The sequence below is a fragment of the Perca flavescens genome, chromosome 16 (genome assembly GCF_004354835.1).
Source record: "Perca flavescens isolate YP-PL-M2 chromosome 16, PFLA_1.0, whole genome shotgun sequence".
Classification (NCBI taxonomy): domain Eukaryota; kingdom Metazoa; phylum Chordata; class Actinopteri; order Perciformes; family Percidae; genus Perca; species Perca flavescens.
Genome location: NC_041346.1, coordinates 27,543,357 through 27,569,918, shown reverse-complemented (window position 1 = coordinate 27,569,918; position 26,562 = coordinate 27,543,357). Strand labels below are relative to the sequence as shown.

Here is a 26,562-nt window from a genome sequence, read left to right as displayed (position 1 = left end):
ATCCAGGGTGACTGTGTGCCCCGCTTTTGTTGTTTAAACTGCCAGCAGCTCAACCGATGCAGCCTCCACAGCTCCTCTCCGCCATTTTTCTTCATGTAAATGAAGTAGACGGAGACGAAGCAGCGGCGCCCCCTGCAGGCCGACCGCTGCAGTTTCTTTCCCCTTATGCGTCGACTACCATGCTAATGAATAAAATACTTCAAAATATATTTGGTGTTTAAGTAAACAGTAAGATAAATGCACACTATCATGCTAATTAATAATATATTTGGTGCAATATAGAATATAAAAATAAAGGCTGGGACGGCATGACATGGGACGCTCCAGGCTGCAGCCATACCCGCCTCTATTTATCAGACAAAATTACATAAGGAGACACAAAAACCAGCAACAAACAAATAGACATGGAAATAACACAAAAAACTGCCAGTTCACATAAAAAGTGCACATAGCCTATGTCAATCTCGTCTTTTTTTTATCGTCCTTTTGATCACCTGTTAACTCCATTTTATTTATTCAATTGTCGTTTTTCTGTCCCCATCTTCTATTTACACTATTACAATAATGATGTGTATATATGTGTATGAGTACTGATTTGTTTGTTCTTTTGTTTCTCCTGTTAAAGCACTTTGTAAACTGTTGTTTTTAAAGGTGCTGTGCAAATAAAGTTATTATTATTTATATATTATTAATACAAAAAAAAGAAGAAAAATGACCACAAGTGGATTGAGAGTCAGAAATAGTCCATACAGCCAAGACCAAGTAAGGTTGATGAAGGCCCAAGTCGAAGGCTGGAAATCTGAAATCCTGGCTGATCGAAACATAAAACAATACAGTACAGCACAAAATACAATATAGTCTTATATACTATCAGTTCCAAGGTTGACAGTTTTCTCCTAATATGTCCCATATCTTAAGAAATTGGACATTGGACAGAGTATACCCAATTTCTATAAAAACTAACCTCCCTAAAAGTATAGGCAAGAAACTATGTAATTTAGCCATTTTTAAAGCAAGGAGGAGAAACTGATTTCCACTCTCTCAGGATTACTCTTTTTGTTGTGTCCATACCAAACATGAGGGCTTGCTGTAATGTGGGGGGAAGAGTCAAAGAGTAGTTGGAGCAACAACATATTGCAGAGAGACTGTCAGGGATTACCTGCATGCTGTATGTGTCAATGCAATAATGAAAGAAAATGAAAATAAACAAAAAAAAAATTATGTTAGTACTCTAACTAGGGCTGGGCGATATGGAGAAAATCAAATATCACGATATTTGTGGCCAAATACCTCAATATCGATACCGCAACGATATTGTAGTGTTGACTATTGGTGCTTTCACAAAATATATTTACACAATGAGATTTTTGATAAATAATCATCAGTAATGTGGATATAATGACTGAGTGGGTCAAGGCAAATAATAGAACAGTTACAACAGTCTGATAAGTTCAGAAAATGACATCACTTTACTGTAATGCAGCCTTTAAAACCAGGAAAAGACAACACTTATGTCATATTACGATATTACAATATCGTCCCTCTGGGATGATATCAATAAAGTTTAAGTTGAAGGTATTATTATTCTTGAGGTTGGGGCAAGACCAGAAAAGATGACCGTCACCAGACTTTCCCTATAGGGCTGTACTCGATTAAATAAATTCTTATTTGACTAACACTCATTCAGTTGTACCGACTAATCAATTAGTTGATTTAATCAACAGATCTGTAAATCTGAGTTTCTCCACAAAGAGTCATGCAAAAGCACCACTTTAATTCTTGTGTTTACCAGAGATGTTCTTGTACGTTTCTTGGAAATAAGTCATTCAGCATGAAAAAAGTAAAACGTGACTAATGGACTAAAGAAATCTAAGTTGACTAAGACCAAAAGGACTGATTAGTCGACTAATCGACTAAGAGGGAGCAGCCCTATTTCACTATCCACAGGTAGCCAAAACAGAAGGAAAGATTTTGTTCAGTTTGGTCTTAGAAAAATGCCTGGACTGGACTATTATTTATTATTGTACATCCCCTGATCAATATTATAGTACACCCTGCTCTGTAGCCTACTGTACAGTCTTCCTTCTTTTGCTTTCTATATTATATTGTACATATTTGTTGTTTTGTTATAGTGTCTTTTTTTACATACTTTTTATTTAGACCTATCTATTCTGTGTTTAGGTTTTTGACTTTGCCTTATTGTTTCTTCCCTTTTTAATATGTTTGTTGTATACACAAAATACACCAAGGAAAATCCCAAAGTCAAAGTGAAAAGTTACTCTGGTAATAAATATGAGTCTGATTTGTATTTTATTATTTATACTTAAATTTTTCTTCTTTGTATATGCCCCTCTGGTATGGACAGGTCTGTGTGTATATACTATGTACTTGTGGTCTTTAAATAAAGTGTATATTAAAAAAAGGAAGAGAAGACTCTGGAAGAACGAAGAAGACATTTTTGAATCGTCACTTCCTCTCAAGATCTCGCGGGGTCACGTGACGCTGTATTAGCTCGTCGACTCTGCTATGTTTGTCGTTAGTGCTAACGTTTTAGAAATGCTAACTTTCTCGGTTTTATCGGTTTATTGTGATGCGTGGACGTCCGGCGGCAACTCGGAGAGCCGTTTTTACCGACGCTGCGCGAGGAATTTGACTGCGAAAACGGGCCTGCACGTCACGTGACCAGCATGCGGCTAAACGTTTGATAAAAAAGATGGCGTCTGTGCGGTGGAGCGAAGAGGACAACAAACTGCCGATCTGCTGAGCGCCGCCACCGGGAGCCAAGAGCTGCCGTTACACTGTCAAGTAAGTTGATTTCAGCGTGGGCATACGTTAGGGCTCACACCAATGTCCCGGTTATTAAAAACGTGAACTTTTCGTGGCGCGGTGACACGCAAAGAAAGTATTATATTTCGATTTGTGACAGCTTCGTCTTCGTTTACTCCTCGTTGCTAGTGTTAGCTTAGCGACAGCAATGACACAGAACAACATCACAACAATGCTAGGGTGTACCGTTAGCTTAACCCCGCCGCCGAGCCCGGCTGCTGTGGGTGGAAAGGTTGAGGAAGGACACACTGACAGTCAAGGTTAATGTGGTGTTTTTGTAAACTAAAACTATATAACGTCATTTTGTCAGCAACTCCTTCCAACGTCTATTATTTTCTTTATATCTAGGATGGCGAAGGCATGTCCCGCCCTACGTTGCCTCTGATTGGCTTACTCTGACATCCTTACCCTAACCAATCGCACGCCTCTTGTCTAAATCCAACCAACCCAACCAGAGCAGGTAGCGAGTGCTAGCCATTCAGAGGGAGAGTAGGACGGGTCGTGCCTTCTCCATCCTAGGAAAAAACAATTTGGCTTACCGACAGGCTAGCTTTGAAATTTACCTTATCAACCTGTTTATTTTGTATAACTGTCACCATTAGCCGTTTACTGTTTTGGCAGGTTATATTTATTACACTTAACCTATACACGTTTCTGGCATTATGTACATTAGTTTATTATTTGTATTGCACTCTATAACGTTATATTTATACTGACTACAGATAAGTACCTAGCTAATACAACCCCACTTAAGATATCAGAACGTTATCCCTTTTAATGTAGCTGTATTTTTAATAAATTACCAAAACTATTGCTCTGTAATAACAAGTCTGTACAATTTTGTTACAAAACAACTGCTATATGTTGACAATATGATTACAGCACCTCTTCACCATGCTATTGTTTTTTTTAAATACAGAAATCCGCTTACATATTTATTTATCTATTTACTAGAATGTAATGTATAATTCAGCTTTGTAACATCTGCTTTCCCCCTCACATGCTGCACCTTAAATGGAAAACATTAAACCAAGTGTAGGACAAAATAACCGGTATTACATAGTTTGTGGAAACAGCGGGGATAAGGTTAAAAGATAAGTGACAATTGTGAGCAAGTCTCCGTGGTTACATAACGATTGTAAGATGTCTTTCTTCTTCTTTCATACAGTTATTTCTACAATGTTTTGTATTTAACTATAGTTAAATTAGGGCTGTGTGACTTCACTGTGTGGTGTCACTGAAATGAATGTGAAAGTTAGCCATCGGTTAGCACAGTCAAGCCGTGTCATCCCGGTCCAACCAGTCCGTTTAGCTGGTGCGACTGCGTGTCAGTCAAAGGTAAGCTGGTGCCAAATTAGCCATATTGAACACTTAAGTGTAGCAGCGCTCAATATATCTTGTCCTGTCATACATTGTGCTTGTTTGTGTAAATAATGATTAACCGGCGGAGCTAACAAGGAGTCCGGGGAGAGGGGAAGCTACGTTTGAGTCAGAGGGACCAGGAAGTTGAACGTACCAAAGCAGGGCATTGCAAACACGTGTCTTGTTTTGGGTCACTTTGGAAGCAGTCCTTGCGTGCAGACGTTGCTGTTAGTAATGGCTAAGCCTTGTTCTTCTCTCGTTAATCTCGATTTTGAGTGAATTTAGTTATTTCGAGTAAGTGTTGCGTTTTAGTGTTTCATTTTAGCTTTTTCGGCGTGCGCAGCAGGAGGAGATACAGCGAGGTAAACCTATAATACGTTTCTAATGTTGCTTACATTAGATACAAAAATAGTGTGTTACAGTTAACACACGTTTGCTCTTTTTTTTATACTGAATGTATTACCGTTTTGTTTATCATTTGAAAACTGGGCTTTGAAGTTAACATTGCATTCCGTGGAGGATCACATGTGTGCGCTATGCATGTGGGTCCTAATATCCATTTGAGATTTTTGGTTCATGCTTTTTTTTGGAGGTCACATTTCTGTGTTGGTTTTCTATCTGTAAGCATGCACTGTTGCATCATTTCACTCATGGCTTTTTTTAACTATTATTATTGATGTGCTTATGGTTGTTAACCACTTCTGGTTCACCCAATAGGGTTAAGGGGAGATTAGTCTTTTTGGAACTGTTTGAAGAAACACTCTGGACAAATGGAAACTTCAGGTGGGGTAGGGTGGGGGGGGCAAGCAAACAATCAAATTTCAATGTTAAATTATGTTGTGAAAAGTTTATAGTTTGGTGAAAATGGCATGAGTTGGTAAACCCCTCTCCTTATGTGTAAACATGCATTGTAAACATTTAAAGTTTACAGTTTTACATTTTCTTGGCAGACGAGACATTTATTTTTTACAATCGCATCCATTAAACTAAGCTGTAAATCCTTTAACTGAGAGGCCGGAACCTGCACATGTTCTCTTAAATACCACGTTTAATTGACAATCAAAATTGATACAAATGTATTTTGTGTATTAGGTTAATCTACTTACTTCTATACATCTTAAACATTTTTGGTATAGTTTTATCATTGTTTTTAATCATGTTTATATGTACATTTGTCTCGCAGATGGATCCTGGACAGGATTTACTTCTCGCTGCCCTAAGTGAGAGTGGCATTTGTCCGAATGATATTGGCCTATTTGATGTTGATTCTCAGGATGTTGCACAGCCCTCTACAACCCAGCAAGTAAGATGGTCTTTCTTCTTTTAAAGGAAGAGTGATTTTATTAATGTTTTTGTAGCTAAATGTTAATGTTCTGATTCTCTTGCAGTCTATCTCCATCAGTGCCCTGGATGTTGGTGTGGGGACAGAGTCAGTGGAAGGTGTTCGAGCTGAGCTTCCAGCTCCAGTCCCTATAGTTACTATCAGGGTAAGATTATAGAGAAGGAGCTCCCTAAAGTCCTCTTAATTAATTACAAGTAGGGCTGTCGATCAATTTTAAAATGTTATATCGCATGATTTCCATAGTTGACTCGCGATTATTCACCCATTTTTATCTAAATGTTTCTAAATGTACTTTTAAAAGGGATATTTTTCCAGATTTTAATGATCAAGTGGTATTTGAGACTTGAAGTACTCCGGTGGTAACTTAATTTGTGTAGATGGTATGCAAATAACTTGAGTCTTGTCAATAGAACAATCCCTGCTCGGCTACTAACGTGTCCACCAGTTCAGAGACTAACCTCGCCCTGCTCATACGGCAGTAACTTCCGTACACTCCAGCTATCCGCCGTCTGGCAAGCCAAATGTTATCACGGAGCAAATAACGGTTTCTGCTATCCATGCACAACGTTACTGCTAAATCGCTTCATGATTTACCAAACTAAGGAGCCGCCCAAGGCCAATATCACAGAACGTGTGTGCGTTAATCCCGCATCAACATTTGTTGTGGCGTTAAAAGGAATTTTACGTTATCGTGTTCATTTTGACAGCCCCAATTAGAAGACATTGTTAATTTACAGCCGGTGTTTTGTTTTGTGGTATGTATTAAAATCAAAATTTCTTTCTGCTCAATGTCTCCAACAGCACAAACCTCAGCCATCAACCACCACGTTTGTCTTAAATCAGCTGAATCAGTTGCCGTCACTAGGAGCTGCTGTGACCAAACAATCAGTTACAAACCCTATCAAACATACCATAACTGTCACCAAAGTGGTCCATGTTACTAATTCAGCCCTGCGAGGTTCTTCGAACCCCTCCTCGAGTATTCCTCCTTCAGCATCCACAGTAGTGCCTTCCAACAGAGATCAGGTATCAATTTTGAAAAAATTCTTAAATGACAAAACCACACAGAGAAAAGCATTTCTTTTGGTTATGCTGATTATACATTTTCTTTTTCAGCAGATTCAGTTGAGAGACCTCCTTAGGACCGGCAATGTGAAGACCACCGGTCTCAAGGGCAACAGTCTGATGGAGCTCATGAAGCTAAAGCCTCCACCTAACATTGCTCCACCAGTAGCAACGGCAACAGCCACAGGTCATTTAATGTTATTTTAATGTGCATTAGATTGTTTTTTACAGATAAGGGCTGAGCAGTATCTTTTACATTTTAATTAACAATAAGCAAACATGAAAGTGATGTATGGTTTTATTTGGAGAGGCTTATAAGATATTTAAAGAGGTTATAAAAGACAAAATAATGACCACAAAGCTGTGGAGTTTGGTGTTAATTCCTGTTGGTATGGAGTTTGTATCGCAGGTTCAAATCATAGCAGAACAAAACAGTTTCTCTGTTTACCCCTAAGAGGAAAAAACTTAATACAAAAAAAGTGAAAATTAGTCCGTGTGAAAACTCAATTTGTTTATTTATTTTAAGATGATATATACTTTTATTTGACAGGACAGTGTATAAATGGGGGCAGGGGGAGAGGTGTATAAGATGAAATAACAGTCCCAAGGTCCTGTAGGCCCTACCATTCACATTTCACAAAACATTAATGAAAATGTGTTTGATTTTTTTAAATAATAAATGCACCAGGGCTGCAACAAACTATATTATTTTCATTAAAGACCATTTTTATATCCATTCATCATTTGGTCCTAAACATGTCTGAAAGTAGTGGGGGGGAAATTTTTTTTTTTACATTTGACAAAAAAAGCTTTTAAGTCTCACAATTAAGAAGCTTGAACAAGTTAATGTTTGATATCTTTGCTTGAATAACCTAGTTATCCACTAGGCCTGCACGATTTGGGGAAAAATATGCACGATTTGGGAAAAATATGAATCATGATTTTTTTATGTATGTATGTATGTGTATATGAACCATAACAAAACAACCCAAGCCTGTAAACATAGAGGCTTCAATGAATAAAGTACATACTGGCCTTTTCAGGACAGTAGGCTAACAAAAATAGTGACTTATAACACATTGAACTAAATATGGCCCTGATACAGGCTCTATCTGACCTTTTGAACACGTCTTTACATAATTAAAACATGTTAATGTCAAATGCTTTCAGTAAATTAATTGAGGGAAAAAAAAAAAAAAAATTGGAAGTCATTTAAAAGTTAAATCGTGAATGGGTGAATTGAGATCGCGATTTAATAAAAATTTATTGTGCCACTAATATTTTCTGTTAATCCAATTTTTAATACTTTGAAATGAACTCTTGTCAGTATTTGAGAAACTCGTGAGGTAGCGACGGTGGTGTCTGTTGGTGTTTCAGGTGAAATGAACAATGGGATCAAGAAGGAATTTTCGGGTAAAGATGCTGCCAGGATCTGGAACAATGATGACCTTAAAATGCAAACTTTCTCACATTCTCTGGTGAGTATCATAATATTAATTTTACAAAGCTGTTGAACGTTGGCAAAGTTGCTGGTATGTTAAAGGCAATATTGGGAAGTCAGTATTTATGGTTATGTAAATCTGTTGACAGAAAATCCCAGGGATGAAGGAGGAGGATGAGCCTGAGGAGGAAGAGGAAGACGAGTTGGGTCATGCGGAGACTTATGCAGAGTACATGCCAATGAAATGTAAGTATGACTTCTGTGTTGGGGAAACGGGAACACAGTTAAACAAATCAACGGTGAAAACACTTTGAACTGTGAAATTTCCCTTAATACTTTTCCCGTTTGAACTTTTTTCCACCCATTCAGATCACCAAGACAAAAAAAAAAGTTTACTTGCAAAGCGTAATGTGCAAACAATTGTTTACTCATTACATTGTTTTTTTAATCGCTATCAAAATTCGATTTAATTTGATGCATTGACACAGCAACTCTGAAAACAAGTGATGAGCTTTGCTACACTCAGGCCTAAAAAATTGGACAGGAGTAAATGATAACAGCAGTGCACTGTATCGCCCTTCATCGATGGCACTCACTCAAATCATAGAAAATACAACAGTGTTTCACACAGGCGGAGAATTAACTTGTGGTGCAGGATGTGACTGCGCGGCATCATGCCATCAGATGGCAGACTACATAACAAGATAATTTAGAAAGAAATAACTATTTACATATTTAACAAACCAGTCTAGAAGATAACAATGAAGTATAGCTGCGCTTTGTCAACTAAATCTGGTTGATTTGTCAAAAAAATGTATAGTTCAGAAGACAAACTACCAATTGTTACCCAGAGCTGAAGAACTTAACCTTTAACCCATACTATGATTCATACAGAAAGAAAATGTTATAATCTCAACCCTGCGTGTGCCTCCTAACTCCTGTTAAATCATATTTAACACTAAGGCTATCCAAAGTCTATTCTTGTTCATTTTGGTTGTTATAGATCATTGTTGTTTTTTTAAAGTGTTTTAATCTCTGTTATGGGGAGCCTAATAACATTAAATGCTGTTTTGGACTATACATGTCCTTGTTGCATTCATTAAGATCTCATCTGAACAGATTTCTGTCATAGACCTTTTTCACGGCAGACATGTTGACATGTGATAGTAGGAAAAGCACACGTGTATTCAAAACCATTACTGATGGCTGCATTCCACTTAGGAGAGGTCCTGGTATTCTGCATGCTGACTCACTGAAATAGCTTACTGGGACACTTAATGGAATTGAGCCATCATTAAGGTTATCAATTTCAGCTGTGCTTTTCCTACTATGACAGGTCAACATGTCTGCTGTGAAAAAGGTCCATACTAACAACTCTGGATTGAAGTTCAAAACTTTTACAGCACACTTAATAAAATGTTGTTTTATTTGGGCTAGAGTGCATCATTAACGTTACAGTTAATGGGTACGGGCATGGAGAGAACAAAAACTGAAGGCTCGGTTAGCAACGACCTCACGGAGAGGGTGAACAACCAGACTGTAACATTAAATGATGTTTGGGGAGCTTTCACAGTGGTGTTGCTGCAGCGTTTTTTTACGTTTTATCAGTACAGTTGAGCCCACAGAAAGAAACAACATCACAAACAGCGTGCTACTGTAAAGAATCTTTGCTACTACTAATGTAAACCAGACTGAGCCTTGCATGAAGTAAATCGTTGTTGACGCTGTGACGTGCATGCGGCGGGCGAGTTCACAAGAGGAAGGGGCTGGAGGCAACTGGTTTGTGTGCTATAAAATTCCATCGTGATAATAATAATTGGAAAAATAATGTTCGGATTTTATTGACTGAATTCTGATTTCATCTACCTGGGTGGGGCGCCAAAGTGTAACCTATGTATGGGAAACTCTGATACAGCCTGGTATTGCTTTACGCTCGATCCACTGACCAGTAAGTTTGTCAATGCAGTAAAGATCGGCCTGCGGCATCCTGATCCTGTGGTGGAGACCAGTTCCCTGTCCAGTGTGAACCCTCCAGAGGTCTGGTACAGACTGTCCATCCCAGAAGAAGTCATTGATCGTGGCTCCCTGTCTGCTCTGCAGCTGGAGGCCATAACATATGCTGCTCAGGTAAGCGTTGTGAAAACTTAAACTATGACGAAAGATATTCGTTGACATCTTTCTGTCAAGAGAAACAAACAAGAATAAAATAACATGAAAACGTTTGTCAATAAATAAAAAGTAAATGATTGCGTGAATAACTATTTTATTTTACTATTTTAAAATACATATTTTTAAAACTGCCTATAATATTTCACCATAAATTTTGCACTACTATGCACTTGTATTGCGTTACCTCCTATCTGTATCTTGAAAGTGTTTTATTAAAAATCTGTTATAAAATATCCTACCTTTTTTATTGTCTTAAACTTGAAATACATTTTCAAATGTCTCTTTTTTTTAAACTCTGAGCCTTAACTCGTTTTAATTGTGCATTTTTCTCCTGTGTACCACAGCAACATGAGACATTCCTTCCCAGCGGGGATCGAGCTGCCTATTTGATTGGAGATGGAGCTGGTGTTGGGAAAGGCCGCACCATTGCAGGGATCATCTATGAGAATTACCTTTTAGGCAGGAAAAGATCACTTTGGTAAATACCCCAAATCCTTTAAATCATATTTAACACAGGGAATTATAAAGTATTATTTTTTTTAATAAAAGTTATGCTAACAGACCTATTCTTACATATATCCTCCTCTTTTGTTCAGGTTTAGTGTCTCAAACGACTTGAAGTATGATGCTGAAAGGGATTTAAAGGACATAGGAGCCAAAAACATCCAGGTTCACTCACTGAATAAGGTAAGATACTTTTATGATGCATAGATGAAACTAGTGACAAGTGTTTCCTGGTTTCATAATGTCCAAGAGGTTCATTGAGTGGACAGCTTTAAGTACGTGTGTTCACACCTGGCTGTAGAATGTGTCTCCATATGTCTTTGAGTGACCACTTGTGATCGCATCTCACTTCTGCGCTTTATATGCTTTTGAAATCGCTTTTGTTATTGATGTGTACATTTCAGCTGCTACTTTACCAGAAATGAAAAATTATTACAGAATTTGCGACGACCGATGTAAAAGCACTGCCTACGTGCCGTCTGTGTGCCGAAGGACGTAACTTTTCTCTGCGTGTGGGATGTGTGTAATAAGTTTGGATTGTCCTGTGCAAGAGAAGTATCTGTGTTCAGCCCAGTGCTTTGCTAGCTTCTAACTGTATCTTCATTGTTTGAAGTTTAGTTTCTCTCCTGCAACCCTGTTTGTATTTTCAGATATATGCTTTATTTTACGGGTTTCATGTCGTTAAGTTACAGCTAAAGTAGACCCAACGTTTCCTGATTTTTGCAGCTTCATAACAAAATAATTGGGAATTTAAGGAAATGAAAAGCGTTATCCACAGTTTAACAGTCGCTCCTTTGACCACTCTCTCAGCCTGGCAGACTTCTAAATAGCAACAGGCTTTGTGACGTAAGAATAGGAACATCTATAGTAATATCCACATATTTGTGAATTCAAGTACATATAGCCCCCAGATATGATTTTAAAAACATTCGAGACACAAGATCCACACATTACATGCAGTTTTAAAAAAAATAATTTTTATTTTTGGCTTACGGCATTACCCCATTTCTCAAACGCCATGTAAACCCCTTAACCTGGTTAACAGAGGTAGCAAACTCCTTCAGTAACCGGGGTATTCCTTCATGTATACACCTTAACCGGGGTATGATCGGGTTGAGTGTCTGCACATGCGTAAACTGCCCCTTCCCACTCCGCTGCAGTGTTTTTTTTTAACTGGAAATGATCAGTCAGAGCTGTAAGTCTTAGTCGTTGCTATAATACCATACAACAAAACAGTGATGCACGAATCGGCGGGCCATCGGCAGCAAAGAGCACGCGGTCAATCTGTTGTACGTTGCTCCCGGCCGAGGCAGCAGCAGACACCGGGAGATGGCTAAACAGATTGTCCATCTCTGGGGCTGTTAATAAAGTTAGCTTGCTAATTCCACCCGACACTGGGCGAATATAATGAGCCGGAGAAGTTGTCGGTCGTCTGGCGAGGGCACTGTGCTTTCCTACGCTGTGACAACTGTGTGAATGAAACATTAAGTTAATTTTCATTAACTAATTTTGACATAGGTCAACCGGAAGAAAAAGCCAGTTGTGGGTTGGCAGAGTGGAACTCTACCTACTGTACCGGAGGTAGAGTTGGTCTGTCATTTTTCCCATTCTTCCCCGCTCATGTATACGGAGAGAACTGGCATAACCCGGTAAAACCATACCTCAGTTACTGCTATGCATGTAAACGCACTGTCTGTCGTATCTGGTCTGAGCGATCAGATCTCAAAGCATCGTGAATGCATCCTGGGTTCATTCACACCTGTACTTAAAGCTATCCACCTGTGATTGGGACGAATTTTAAAAACGGGTCTGAACGGTACCAAAGTGTGACTTCATTAAATGTTTATATTTTCAGTTCAAATATGGCAAAATCTCCTCAAAACACAATGGGAGTGTGAAGAAAGGTGTGATATTCGCCACCTACTCTTCCTTGATAGGAGAGAGCCAATCAGGAGGGAAGTACAAGACCAGATTTCAACAGCTTCTCCACTGGTGTGGGGAGGACTTTGATGGAGTTGTATCCTTTTTGAAGTTGCAATCAGTTAGTAGAATAGATGTTACTATGTATTTTTTTTAGTGTGTACAAAACTGAAGTAATTTTGTGGCCAAACTCCATAAAAGTGATTAAAACAATCCTTTTTAGACAATCTTCTTTTTTAGAATGGCTTTGTAATGACTTTCCTTAACCCAATGTTTTTAGATTGTTTATGACGAGTGTCACAAAGCCAAAAATGTATGTCCAATTGGATCATCCAAACCAACAAAAACTGGGCTTGCAGTGTTGGAACTGCAGAACAAACTTCCCAAGGCTCGGGTTGTGTATGCAAGTGCTACAGGTTAGTGGACACAATCAATGGAAATTATCTTTTTGAATGAATTTGCAGTGTGAACTTGGGTGGAGGTGTTGGAATTTGTGCAGTTCTAAAAATTTACTGTTTCAATTTAGGTGCCTCTGAACCACGAAATATGGCCTATATGAATCGTCTGGGCATCTGGGGACATAAAACACCCTTCAGAGAATTTGCCAACTTTATCCAAGCTGTTGAACGAAGGTAAGTTTCTGTTTTTGTGGGTGACGACAAAAAGAAAAGCAAACTTTAGAGCGGGTTGGACATGTCTAAACATTCAACATGTTTTTCTCCCTGAAATTTCAGAGGTGTTGGCGCCATGGAGATAGTAGCTATGGACATGAAACTGAGGGGCATGTACATTGCAAGGCAGTTGAGTTTTACAGGTGTAACTTTTAAGATCGAGGAGGTTCCCCTGACTCAGAAATACATAAACATGTACAACAAATCTGTGAGGCTGGTAAGTACAAGAATAATACCTTTCACACTACCTACCAGGGTTGGGCTAGGGTTGTCTGATCTGGGTTCAACCCTCCTTTTGGAAATTAGAACCAAATTAGTCTACATGGTACGGCTGTGCAATTAATCGAAATTTATTGTGATTATGATTTCGGCTCCCAATGATCACAAAAACTGAATAATCGAGAAATACAATTATTTAGCTCATTACGTTTTGCAAGTAAACTCTTATTTTCTCTTGTGTTCTGAATAAAAAAAAATAGTTTAAATAGGACAAGTATTAAGACAAATTTCACAGTTGTATGTGTTTTTTTTTGTGTTGCTTTATTTAACTTTTTCCACTGTTAAGTTCAATAATTGCAACATCTTTCCAGAAGTCAACTAATTGTGTTCAATTATTGTGATTTCAATATTGACCGAAATAATCGTTATTATATTATTTTTCCATAATCGAGCAGCCCTACTACGTGGGTATATCCCTGGTCATGACAATTCAGAGCTCACCTGGGTCAACCCGAGAGCAATGCATAACAATTACCTTAAGTGCTAGAAATGGGTGGGGCTTTCACGTCCTATTCAGTGAACCGCTAACATCACATACTCCAGTCCATCTGTATACCAGCAGAACTAAGCTGCCTGTGAAAATCCTAGTTATAGACAGTGTATGGTGAAAACTCTGCATAAATCTCAGTGAGACAAAATTTATGTTATTGTTTAAACAAAGTGTTCAGTGAACGTAGCCGGAGACCTGTGACGACGACTCCACTGTCATTTCCAACCAATCATGTAATTTGTCCTGCCCCAGCTGCTAGCGACTCAGGTCATACACAATTCCTATTGAAATCGACCCTAGTCTACCCTGATCAACGCACCTCGCTACCTGGGTTGCGAAGCCGAGTAGATTGAGGGTTACCCCATTCACACACACAGTCGACCTGGGTATGACCCTGATTGAGCCATTCATGTGTGAAAGGGGTGTAAGTTTATAGAAATGCATTTTAAACACGTTGCTGCGATGCTTTTGTTTTTGCGGTTTATAACTAGACTTCATTATGCTCTCCTGCTTCTCCCAGTGGGTGACCGCACGTGAAAAGTTCCAGCAGGCAGCGAACCTGATGGATGCAGAGCAACGCATGAAAAAGTCCATGTGGGGCCAATTCTGGTCTGCTCACCAGAGGTTCTTCAAATACCTGTGCATTGCCTCCAAAGTCCGCAGAGTGGTTCAGCTGGCCCGAGAGGAGGTCCAAAATGGAAAGGTGAGACTAATAAAGTAAAAAGTTTGGGCTGTACAATTACTTAAGTTTAGATTACGATCTAAATTCTTATGATCTCAAATTTGTACAACCACCTGAAATCAGAAAACCCCTGGAGATTACAGAGGCTACTGTATGACTTATGATCTAAACTAGCCAAAGACACTCAGGTCAACACTGCAAAACAAGAGATTAATACTTTGCCAGACAAAAGCTACTTGATGAATTCCTGAAATGGTTAACGTGCTGCCTCCTCTAACATTATTCACATTTTTCCTGCAGTGTGTGGTGATCGGTCTTCAGTCCACTGGAGAAGCAAGAACACTTGAGGCCTTGGAGGAAGGAGGAGGGGAGCTCAACGACTTTGTGTCAACTGCAAAGTACGGACCGACTAAAGATGATCTTTCCCACACAATTTTAAACGGAATAATGTATGTATCTCATTGTACTGACCTTTTTTGTCGTTGTAGAGGTGTGCTGCAGTCCCTGGTTGAGAAGCACTTTCCGGCTCCTGACCGACAGAAGCTTTACAGCCTTCTTGGTATCGACCTCCCAACTAAGAAGACCCCCTCTCCCAGTGACACTGCAGCACAACCAGAACCGAAGGGCAAGAAAAGAAAAGGTCATTATTATTTTTAAGCAATATTGATTTAAAAAAAGTGGCCTCCTCAGAAAATTCATGAAGTAACCGCTGGCTTGTCTTTAAACAAAATGCAATGTCTTGATTCTCGTGAACAGAGTTATGGGCAGTTTAATCACCTTTTTGATGTTCTATAATTTTTTTCCCATTTATAATCTGATCGTATCACCAGGTTCCGAGATAAAAAAGCAGCAGAAAAAGAAGCCTCGCAAGCACGGTGGTTTGTCGGGTACCAGCTCGGAGGAGAGCCAGTCGGAGGAGTCGGACGGAGAGTCTGGTAAAGACAGTGACGACAGCTTCAAATCTGTCAGCTCAGGGGACGAAGACGACGATTTCAACCCATTCAGAGACGAGTCCGATGGCGATGAGGAAGATGGTGAGACTTCGGAGCTGGGCTGTGGAAGAGTTTTTATTCAATTCAGTGCTCAGTTTCCTTCTTAAAACCCCAAAGGTCAAAAATGAATGAGCAAAAACAAATAATAATCACCAAAAAAATAACCGAAAACAAAACCATATCAAAAGAGAACAAGACAAACCGATGCTTGGTGGTAAAACTGGTTTCCTTTTACCATCTGGAGCTAATCAATGTTGTCAATCAGTTCTTTAAGAGGAAACAAAAAATAAAACCAGCCAGGAAGGAAATATTTTTATAATGAACCAGATTAAATATTTTCTCAAATAGATCAGAAAAAAGCTCATTTATATTTAACCTCCTCTGTCTCAATAGGCAGCAGTTGCGTCTGCTATTGTAGTTCGCTAATAACAAAAACATCAACAAATCCCGTCTGAGCTGTGGACCAGAACTCAGACTCTTACTGGGACTCTGAGCTCTGGACCAGGACCTGGAATTAAGACCTTTTTATATCCAATTCAGTGTTTACAGGAAACTGTTATGTCTTCCTTTTTTGTTTTAGATCCATGGCTCATCAGAAAGGAACCAAAGAAAGGGAAAGAGAAGAAAAAGAAAAAGAGAAAGAAGAGTATTGATCCGGACTCCATTCAAAGTGCCTTGCTAGCCTCTGGGCTGGGCTCCACCAGGCCGGCTTTCACTGCCCCCGTTATTCCCGCCAGCACACCGGCCATAGGTAAGCCCGATACCACATGGCAAAGCAGGATTACAGCACTCTGATTCAGCCTTCTGAGATTAATGAATGCCTTGTTTTTACTTCATAAGTCAAGGCAGAGAGTCAGGATAGCTGTCTAACAAGTCAGGATGCAGTGGAACATGCCCAGAAAATGAAGAAAGATCTGCTGGAAAAACTGGAGGAACTAGCTGAGGATCTACCTCCCAACACTCTGGACGAGCTGATAGATGAACTGGGAGGACCAGAGAACGTAGCTGAGGTATAAACATTTGTGGCTGGTGTCTTTGGTTTCTTTTTTTGTTTTGGTTTGTGTTTCTTTTAAATCTGGATCACCTTTTGATTTGTATCTTAACTCCCTTCACTTTTTCTTCAACTGTGTTTCAGATGACTGGACGCAAAGGTCGTGTGGTCAGCAATGACGATGGCACCATCACGTATGAATCCCGCTCTGAGCTGGATGTCCCGGTAGAAATCCTCAATCTCACAGAGAAGCAAAGGTTCATGGACGGAGAGAAGGTAAAGGCAAAGTTAGTTTCAAAATGGAGGAAGATGTGACAAACATGTAACCCAAAAACTAGTTAGAGGTTTGCTGCTTTAATAACTTATTCAGGTGCGTTCACACCAACTTTTTTGGGCACCGACCGACGTCTGTGCTACCGAGGACCGATTCACGCTAACTCAAATGGTGCCAAATTTCGGTACCGGAGAGCGTTTAAGTCCAAGCTTATCTATCATCTCTGCATGTTGACAGAGAGCGGGGCTCCGACACACACGCAGAGCTGTGGTGCAGACGGAGCGAAACTATGTTGCCTCAGCAGTTTAAATCAGTGAGTCACTGCAATGCCGCTAAAGTGGTTGCGAGTGTGGTTACACTTTTTGAAAGCCACGTAGACGGCGTTCGCTGCAAAATAATATTAATGGCGAAAGCGGTGCAGTGACACTTCCTCAGACAGACGGGCACAGCAGTGGTCTCTATGCCCTGGTGACTGACTGACAGGCTGAGGTTGTATGGCAAGGCAACTTTATTGCTATAGCACATTTCAAGAGATAGAAAATAAAAACGGGCTAGAATAGATACAAATACAAGTTGCAGTGTCAGAAATTACACTACTCTTGAACCAGTTATGAAACTGTCTCCCTTTAATACTGATGGCACTATATCAGGCCGCAGCGCAGCCCACTGCAGATGACTCAGACCTGGCTTCGTTTCCACCTTCGACCTGCATTCCAGCGGAGGTGGAGTCTCCTTGCCCAGACAGTTGAAACACCCCCTGGTGTTTAGGAGAATACAGCAACATCAACAAAACACCACAAGGCTTTAGTCCACCGCAGAGTTTGGTTGACAGTTTTCACACCAGACCAAATGAAGCCAAACTTGACACACCAGTTTGTTTAAACTGCACAAAATCGGTTCTGTGTGAAAGCACAATTAGCTGACACAAAAGAGTATCTTTTGCTTCACGAGTGTTGTACTGCACAGTATTTAATTTGGGGCCAGTTAATCGAGTAATTTAATTAGCTTGTGGTTAATGTAAAAATTTGGACAGGACTAACAGGTTTTCATTTATTAAAGACTATCAGCTGCTAATTCCACACTTGTATGTGAAAAATAAAATTGTCTTTCTTTTTTTTAACCAGAACATAGCCATCATCTCGGAAGCTGCCAGCTCAGGTATTTCACTACAGGCCGATCGTCGAGTGAAGAACCAGCGGCGGAGAGTCCACATGACACTAGAGCTACCGTGGAGTGCAGACAGAGCTATACAGCAGTTTGGTCAGTGGATATTAATCTCACTATGAAGGCACAAACAAACTGGTCCGACAAAGTGTCAGTTTGGGCTTGAAAGTTGTACTTTTTTCATAAATGGAATAAGAATGTGGTTTAATACTCGGCTTTGTTGTTTGGTCACAGGGAGAACTCACAGGTCGAACCAGGTCACAGCTCCAGAATACGTCTTCCTCATTTCAGAGCTTGCAGGAGAGCAGAGATTTGCATCCATCGTTGCCAAAAGACTAGAAAGCCTGGTAAGGACTAATAGAACGTATAATAAACTTATACTTATAAATATTTATTTGTGAAAAGGTACTTAAACGTACAATATGTAACTTTCTGCCGCTAGGGGTCTCTCAACCAAAACAATGGACGGTAAAACTGGACTTTTGATGACGTTGTGAAGTTGCGTGGAATTAGTTTTTTTTAGTGTTAAAACACCTTCACTGCCGGTTAGAATCATTGAGAGATATATATATATATATATATATATATATATATATATATATATATATATATATATATATATATATATATATATATATATATATATATATATATATATATATATATCGATCGATATATATATCGATCGATATATATAGAGAGAGAGAGAGAGGGTATATGTAAGGAGATAACATAAGCACGGGCTAATTATTGCTAACTAACATGCTAGTTAACATTAGTAATTAAACCTAAACAGCTAATGTAAGTCAAAACTGCCTGTGAGCTTCTCCTGTACTATACGGTAATTCCTCTACTGTGCGACAGTAAGTCTCGTGGTTATGACCCAATTGTTAGCCTATTTTTATAAAAACGTCCGCTACGGAGCCATAACGTGAAATACAAGGTAATGGAGCCTTTTATACATTGTTGTGTTTCTTTATAAATAAACAATGGACAAATAGAGTCTTTAAACGCTTCAGATGTAAAGTTATTTGCAGTCAAGTGACATAAAAAAAAATGGCGGTCAGCGGAACGCTATCAAGAGGTGATCGCTTTGTAGCAACAAAATGGCGCCATCGGAGGTTCGCGTTCTGAAGCGAAGCTTACCCCCTTGGATAGAATGCATCAGTTCACGGACAAGTTTACCCATTCACGTTTATTCACGTTACGTTTATTCATGTTATTCTAATAAAATAGCTGCAGTTTTCTTGATTAGATTTTTATTTGTAGCTGACCAGTTAGCTAGTGAGCCAGCAAGCTAACAGTAGCCAGCAGCTAAAACACAAAATATTTCACATATCAATGTCACCTTTTGGATGGTTTCAACACCGGGGCGGACGGGGTTTGTTGTAACGCTAGCTACTACTACTAAACGAGGCTGAGAGACGGGTGTGGGGGGGGATTGCCGGGGAAATCTCCGCGATAGCGAGCCAGGCCGGTCGATGCCTGTTGTGCAGCAGCAGAACATCTCCCAGCTGCCCGGAATTATCTCCCCTTCACTTTTCAGTAATCTTAACTTTTCGTTTTGGTGCTTAACCCACCTTTTGTCGGGTTAATTTAGCTAACCGTAAAGACAGCTAAACGCGAAGGGGGGAGAAATTCGGCAGGGAGGAGATTTTCGGCACATACACCGGTAGCGCTACGGAGATGTAGCTACCGCTATGGATGGCCGCTGTTGTGACTCTGTGCTGGGTCTGATATGGTCTTTTTCCCGACGTTAAATTAAACTGCCGTTAGCGTCGTAAGCGCCAGGCACTGGAGATAAGTTCTGGCCGGGGGTTGCTGTAATGGAAGTAGCTGGCTGATAGCTGACTGGGGGCTAACGGTAACCAGCTAGCTTTATGTCCCGAGGCTGTTGTCAGCTGTCATACCGACTAAGTCGCTCGGCGCCGGGGGAGTGAGGCAGACAGACCGTGTTGTGCTACTTTGGCTAAATTAGCATTAGATTAATCGTCTATCTATACAGCTAACGTTAACGTTACTAGTGAAGTTATTCGTGGGTTAGCTCTGTCCTGTTAGCTGTGGTCGAAACAGTCATACTAAAAATAACTATTAGCGTGTTGAACGATGTTGTAACCTCATAATGTTACCCACAAAGCTTTAGCATCAACGTTAGCACATTGTAGTAACGTCAAGCCAGTATCGATATTGAACTTTCAAAATAGATAAGGTCTCTGTTGTATTACTGTGATTAAAAAGTGGGATGTAATTAATCACAAAATGATGCTGTATGGCAAAAAAAAAACAGCATAACAGTTACAAGTATTTTTTTTCTGTGACATTGTATGATTTACAATTACTCCTGAACGTATCATCATGGTGCCAGTGTTCTGACGGAAGTTAGAGTAACTGGAGGGTGAAAGGTTATATGACGCCACTGATGGGCGACTAAAGGAAACGTGCCTGAAAATAAAATAACAGATTTCTCTGGGTTTGACATTTCGTGGAAACATTTAGGATAGTGTAAGAACACAACTCATAAAAATATATAACATAGGTATGGTCATTTTTAGACATTTTAAAGCAGAAATGTTACATATTGTACCTTTTAACGCAAGTTATTTATTTATATTAAATATCAACTTTATTTTTTAAATCTTTGTAACAGGGTGCTCTCACTCACGGGGACAGAAGAGCAACAGAAACTCGAGATCTCAGCAGGTTTAATTTTGACAACAAAGTAAGAACATTAAGCATTTGTCTCAAAAGTTCTTATCAATGTCTTTATTTACCTGTGACTCACTCACGTTTATCTTTGTTACAGTACGGCAGAAACGCTCTGGAAATTGTGATGAAGTCAATTGTTAAGCTTGATTCTCCGTTAGTGTCTCCGCCCTCTAACTTTAAAGGTGATTTCTTCAAAGGTACTTTGATTTATGTCCTATTCCAAACATAGTCCATCATTTCCAACCTATTTTCTGTTTGTTTTACAACTGGTTTACCCCTAGAGGTCTGTAATTGTTATGATTTTATAATATTATTATTATTATTATTATTATTATTATTATCTTATTGATTTCTGTATTTCATTTTTAATTGATGGTTGTTCTTGTGTGGCTATGAGTAACAACAGTATTTTCCTTCTGTAGAAATTCAAAGTGGATTAATAGGCGTGGGCCTCATAAATTTGGAAGACAGATCTGGCGCAATGTCACTGGACAAAGGTGATTTTAAAACTTAAAATGAATGACATTGCAACTGTTCTTGCTGTTAAATGTTATGTGATGCATGTACAGTTTTGTGCACATTTCCACATATTTATCATTCATGTACTTTGTTACTGCTGCAGATTACAACAACATGGGGAAGTTCCTGAACCGTATTTTGGGCATGGAGGTCCAGCAGCAAAATGCCTTGTTCCAGTACTTTTCTGACACGTTGGCGGCAGTTATTCAGGAAGCCAAGAAGAACGGCAGATATGACATGGGCATTCTCGGTAAGCTGGTCATCATCCTTTATTTTATCCTTCAACAGATGTCTGTCACAAACATATATTAAAGCAAAACTGAATAATTTAACCTAGTAAGATGCCTAGTGCCTCAAAGTGCTTTCCTCTGGGAGAAAATCAGTTGAGTCATAACAATCTGTCTGCCCTGAATGTTGGATTTCAGCACCTCATTGGATCTGAAAGGTATTAAAATCATTCTCTTCCTGTCCTCTGTTAGATCTGGGCTCTGGTGATGAGAAGGTGAAGAAGGTGGACTGCAGGAAATTCCTTACACCGGGCTACACTACATCAGGACATGTGGAACTCTTCACCGTATGTTCATACAAATATTTATATACCATTCCCCCTCTTAAGGATACGGTTAGATCGCAGTCACATGACCTGACTTTGTATCTCTTTTCACAGGTGAGTGTGGAGAGGGGGATGTCGTGGGAGGAAGCCACGCATGCTTGGGCAGATCAGAATGGACCAGATGATGGTTTCTATGTTCAGGTATGAGAAGATGATTCTCACTTAGAAATTAGCCCTGCAACCTTTGGACTGGTTAAATTGATGTTCTTGTTGTGACAAATTTTGGACTTTATCGATTTTATCTCCACCTTTTTGATAGAGGAAAATAGTTGGTAGTTCAAAACATTTACAGAGGGTAACATCAATCCTATGTACGCCAAACCAAAATTCAACAGGACTCTTTGTCCAGCAGCAAAAACTGACCTGCTAGCATTGAGGGGTTGGATAATTTCGCAAATAATGGTAGTAGGTAATGATCAGTGGAAACTAGTTACCTGTAATATTGCTGAACCATATTAACAAACCAAATGTGTAATTCAGAAAATGTTATTTCAGGAGAAAGTAAACCGTTTCTTTTTTTTGCACACATCTTGAGATGTGGTACTTCAGTGCAGTGGTAGCATGCACAGCATCTTAACTTTGTAAATGGGTACTTGAGAAAAAAGTTCTGCACTTGAAGTTGGACAGATTTGTAAAAAGTAGTCAGAATAGGTGTAGCAGAGGTTTCCTGACTTTTATTACCTTGCATGGGTCTGAGACCAAGAACACTTGATCCTACATTTCCTATAATCCAACTTAATGGCATCTTTCATTAGACCCTCTCTGACTGGTGTATGCCCGCGTCTTTCAAACTTCACGTCCCCAGTTTGTAATGCAGCGGCGTAGTCAGACTTGACAAAGTTTCTCCAGAGCCACAGAAGACTTTATACTGTAAAACTGTTTCACAGGCTGACTGGTACTGCCCCTGACAAGTAAACAAATCTGCATATGTAAAATCAGTGGAGTACCTCCCTTTTTTTTTCTTTTTTTTTTAAGTATGCGTTTTGTTTACAGATGAGGAACAACAAGAAAACAGCCATACTGGTCAAAGAGGTGAACACCAAGAAGAGGCTCTTCCTGGTTCACAGGCCCAACACCGGCCGACAGCTCAAACTGGAGACCTATGCAGACATCAAGAAGAAGTTTAAAAAGGTTACACAACATTCTTTATATTAAGATTGCTAAAAGAAAAACCATCAAAGCTTCATGTGGTGATTTTTATTTTTATTTTTTTTGCCTTGTTAGGTTTTGTCAGAAGACGCCAAGCAGCACTGGACTGACCAGTACAAGTTGTCAGCAAAGATCTGCGCTCATGCATATTGGTATGTGCACTTTAGATCTGTTAGAGCTACATTGTGTAAGAATTTCTCCCATCTAGTGGTGAAATTGTACATGACAACAAACTGAATATTACTTTCTAGCCCTTCCTCCTAAGGTGGCCAAACCCGAAATTAGCTCTTTCCATCGTAGCCACTCCAATATTAACTTTGGTCTTGTTGCTTTGCCTGTCGCGTTGTCGTTTTAATTATCTTTTTCGCTTCCCTGGCGAGTAATCTCCCAGCTGGCATTCGTCACGGTGCCACTAGGTGTAAGAGGGTGAAAGGCGGAGGTATGTCCCTCTCTGGCTAATGTATTTTAAAGATGGAGGTGCAACATGGCTGCTGTCATTCGAGCGACTCGCTCAGATGTATTCTGAATGTCAGATTGTACGCTTACAAGAATACTTTGATTAGTTGGTTGAAGTAATTACACACGAATGAGCACATATTTGTGAAAGAACAAAGTTTTTTGCTAAGAATCAACTGAAAAAAATTACACAATGTAGATTTAAAGGTCTTTTTCTGTACTTTACCGTGATACATCCCTTATACACTTTCCTGCTACCGGAGCACCAAATGTAGATTAATCTACTGCTGGAAATAGTCCCCAACAAATGCACTATTTTCTCCTGTTAATTTGATTACACTGGGTAGCTGTTTGAGAAAAGTATTTGATCTTTTTTTTTTTTTTTTAAATAAAACATCACATATGTGACCTATTTTTTTAAAAAAAAGATTTACATTTTCAGTAGGAACAAATTGAGATTGAAAATCACACACGGGCTGGAAAATCCAAAGTACTGAAGGCTTGGTGGGTTTTGATCTTTTCGTGGGATTTGTTGATAATTACAAAAATATAGAATATCAACAGCTTTATCCTTTTTAAAAACCAAATGCTAATATGAATGCCTCACTGATAACATTGATAAGTCCACATAAAATATGTTTGTTTTCTGCCCACAGGCGGGGTAACTGTAAGAAAGCATCTGTGGGTCTTCAGTGTGAAGTTGGCCTTCGGTGTCGGTCGTACTACGTTCTGTGTGGCTCCGTGCTCAGTGTGTGGAATGAGCTGGAGGAAGTGCTAACTCCAGTCAGTGGAACCAATGTGAAGGTGCAGATTGTCCGCCTCAGAACAGAAGATGGACAGAGGATAGTTGGTAAGTCAAAGGCCTGCTACTGCATGCTTTCTACCAGAAAGTTAGATGAGAAGATTGATCATACCCCTAAATCGTTAATGTTCTCTTTCGTACACGAGGCCACATTGATTCGGACATTTGCTTCCTCACGTGCAGTTTCTCCGGGTAATGGCTAGATAATTTAATTTCTCACGTGTCTGTTAAAAGACACAAAGACGGGAGACAGAGCCAGGATAACAGCTAGCCTGTAATCTGCCTAAAGCTCATCAATTAAAATGTTACATCTTGTTAATTTACGAGCTTTAGGCAGTATATCTTGTTTGTTGAAACTGTACAAAAATAAGTTGACCACAATGATGGTTTTGTGGGATATTATGTGTCTGACTATTTCTTGGCTTGTCCTGTCATCATTGTGAGGTTTCCAGCTTCATATTTACTGAACGGACACGAGTGGTATCAATCTTCTCCTCTAACTCTCGCAAGAAAGTGGAAAAAGTATAATGTGTATTAATGTGTGCTTTCAGTGTCCACATCATTGGTCTCACAGGCAACGTGTACATACTCCTAGTTCAATCTAAACCCTTTCTTTCTTTCACAGGACTGATCATTCCAGCAAACTGCGTGTCTCCTTTATGTAACAAGCTCTCGACATCAGACCAGTGCCAGCAGCTCGCTGTGCAGGAGCTGCAGAAACTGCAGCAGCTTCATCCCCAAAGTCTCAGTCATGCACCGAACACATAGTTTGGGGGGGGGACCATGTTGAATCCCTTCTCTCGAAGCTGACATCCCAAACTAAAGGGATCTGACTCATGAGTCTCTATCTCTGCACTGCATACTCCAGGACCGCTGTCTGTTGTTCTGCACCCTCACGCCCCTCCCCAAATGGTCTGAGGGTCTGAGGTGACCAACCACACTATCAGATGTAAAGCAGTGGTTGTACAGAGGAAAGATTTCAGGTGTTTTTTCTTTTTTTAAATCTCCAGAGACACTTTTTTTCACCTAGAGAGATTTTGACGGGTGATGTTTTGTCCTCTGACATTCAGAGTGAAAAGAATTGTAATATAATAGTAATGATGGAGGCAGATTTGATATGTAGAGGGCCTGTCGGCCTGTGGCTGTTGAGTTATCCACTCCTCACCCATGCTTTAAGCTGTTTAGTCTGAACTACCTGGTATGAAGCAAAGACTTTTTTTTTTTTTTTTTTTTTTTTGGGTCAGACCAAAGGTGGACGAGACAAAGACCACTATGTCTTCGTAAGTTGAATTCATTCAAATATGGGCATTTAATGCTAAACTACAATCTCATATTAATATATGAAGAAAAGTGTTAGCTTATCACTCCTCCGACATGATTCAGCACTGATAACGGAGAAAGATTTAGTTGTTTGAAGTAGAAAAAGTAATGCAGGACGCCAGTCCAGTTAACTATAGGAAGCCTGATCTGTGCACATGATTTTGTGATTCTCTGTAGCCGTTGTATTCACTCATGAGACAACAAAACGCAATGTCTTTATGGTCAGAATCCACTTGCATCCTAATTACAGACCAGTTTGTTTGCACACACGTCTCAAAATTACTCAAAGGTCTTTGGTTTTTCATTTCAAGTTTAATCATTTTGTTCCGCTTTGTCCACGTTGTACCATTAAAGGATAGGTTCACAAGTCTTGGTACAATATTCAGGTGCACATATAAACATTTTTTTTCTTTCATGCTGTAATATTTAATCCTGTTCATACTTGACATTAAGAGATCCTTTCCTAATACACCTTCGATGTAAGTGATCAGGAACAAAATCCCTCTTTTTGTGTCAAAATGTATTCAAAAGTGTATCTGAAGTTAATAGGAGGCCATTCAAAATTCCCTCTTTGTTTCCTGGATGGACAGCAACCAAAATAGAATTTGGTACTTACCCACCTGATCAGTCTAACTCAGACTGCTGAAGCCTTAAATTAACTTTAGATAAACTTCTGTATAATGTAGATTTTATCCCTCATCACTTACATTTAAAGCACTTTAGTAAGGAATCTTTTTTTTTTTTTCCCTCACTTTGGTTTTTATTGATGATTTCAACATTAATAAACCTACAAAGAAAAACATACAATCACACCTAAAAACGTTT

General features: G+C 39.4%; 2 protein-coding genes across 4 annotated transcripts in view; one reads left to right on the top strand and one right to left on the bottom strand.

The window, feature by feature from the left end:
- The window catches only part of kmt5aa (lysine methyltransferase 5Aa), a 7,479-nt gene extending 7,329 nt beyond the window's left edge, over positions 1-150 (bottom strand). The window contains exon 1 of the mRNA XM_028601979.1: positions 1-150. This exon is cut by the window's left edge and continues 151 nt beyond it. Coding sequence (XP_028457780.1) covers positions 1-95 — 95 coding nt within the window. The 5' untranslated portion in view covers positions 96-150.
- A 2,331-nt stretch (positions 151-2,481) lies between these two features.
- sbno1 (strawberry notch homolog 1 (Drosophila)) lies at positions 2,482-25,641 on the top strand. Of its 3 annotated transcripts, none has more exons than XM_028601755.1 (33): positions 2,482-2,805; positions 5,372-5,491; positions 5,577-5,675; positions 6,332-6,556; positions 6,647-6,782; positions 7,973-8,073; positions 8,186-8,282; positions 10,003-10,163; positions 10,550-10,683; positions 10,802-10,892; positions 12,565-12,726; positions 12,910-13,045; positions 13,156-13,261; positions 13,364-13,517; positions 14,590-14,772; positions 15,052-15,149; positions 15,240-15,391; positions 15,582-15,785; positions 16,324-16,494; positions 16,584-16,753; positions 16,879-17,010; positions 18,133-18,268; positions 18,407-18,519; positions 20,820-20,891; positions 20,976-21,060; positions 21,301-21,375; positions 21,501-21,647; positions 21,877-21,971; positions 22,065-22,151; positions 23,004-23,141; positions 23,235-23,311; positions 24,272-24,465; positions 25,043-25,641. In XM_028601755.1, the coding sequence occupies exons 2-33, from the start codon at positions 5,372-5,374 to the stop codon at positions 25,183-25,185; spliced, it is 4,194 nt and encodes a 1,397-aa protein (XP_028457556.1). In that variant the 5' UTR covers positions 2,482-2,805; the 3' UTR covers positions 25,186-25,641. The 3 variants fall into 3 exon arrangements, with proteins under 3 accessions (XP_028457556.1, XP_028457554.1, XP_028457555.1); XM_028601753.1 differs by having other exon boundaries at positions 20,976-21,075; XM_028601754.1 differs by lacking the exon at positions 2,482-2,805 and adding an exon at positions 4,325-4,550 and having other exon boundaries at positions 20,976-21,075.
- The last annotated feature ends 921 nt before the right edge of the window (positions 25,642-26,562 follow it).

What these genes read in the sequence shown, in the direction of transcription:
- sbno1 (XM_028601753.1), top strand. Translation starts at nt 5,372, where the DNA reads ATGGATCCTGGACAGGATTTACTTCTCGCTGCCCTAAGTGAGAGTGGC. An exon ending in AGCCCTCTACAACCCAGCAA is followed by an intron (nt 5,492 to 5,576) that starts GTAAGATGGTCT and finishes ATTCTCTTGCAG; the next exon opens with TCTATCTCCATCAGTGCCCT. An exon ending in ATATGACATGGGCATTCTCG is followed by an intron (nt 21,648 to 21,876) that starts GTAAGCTGGTCA and finishes GTCCTCTGTTAG; the next exon opens with ATCTGGGCTCTGGTGATGAG.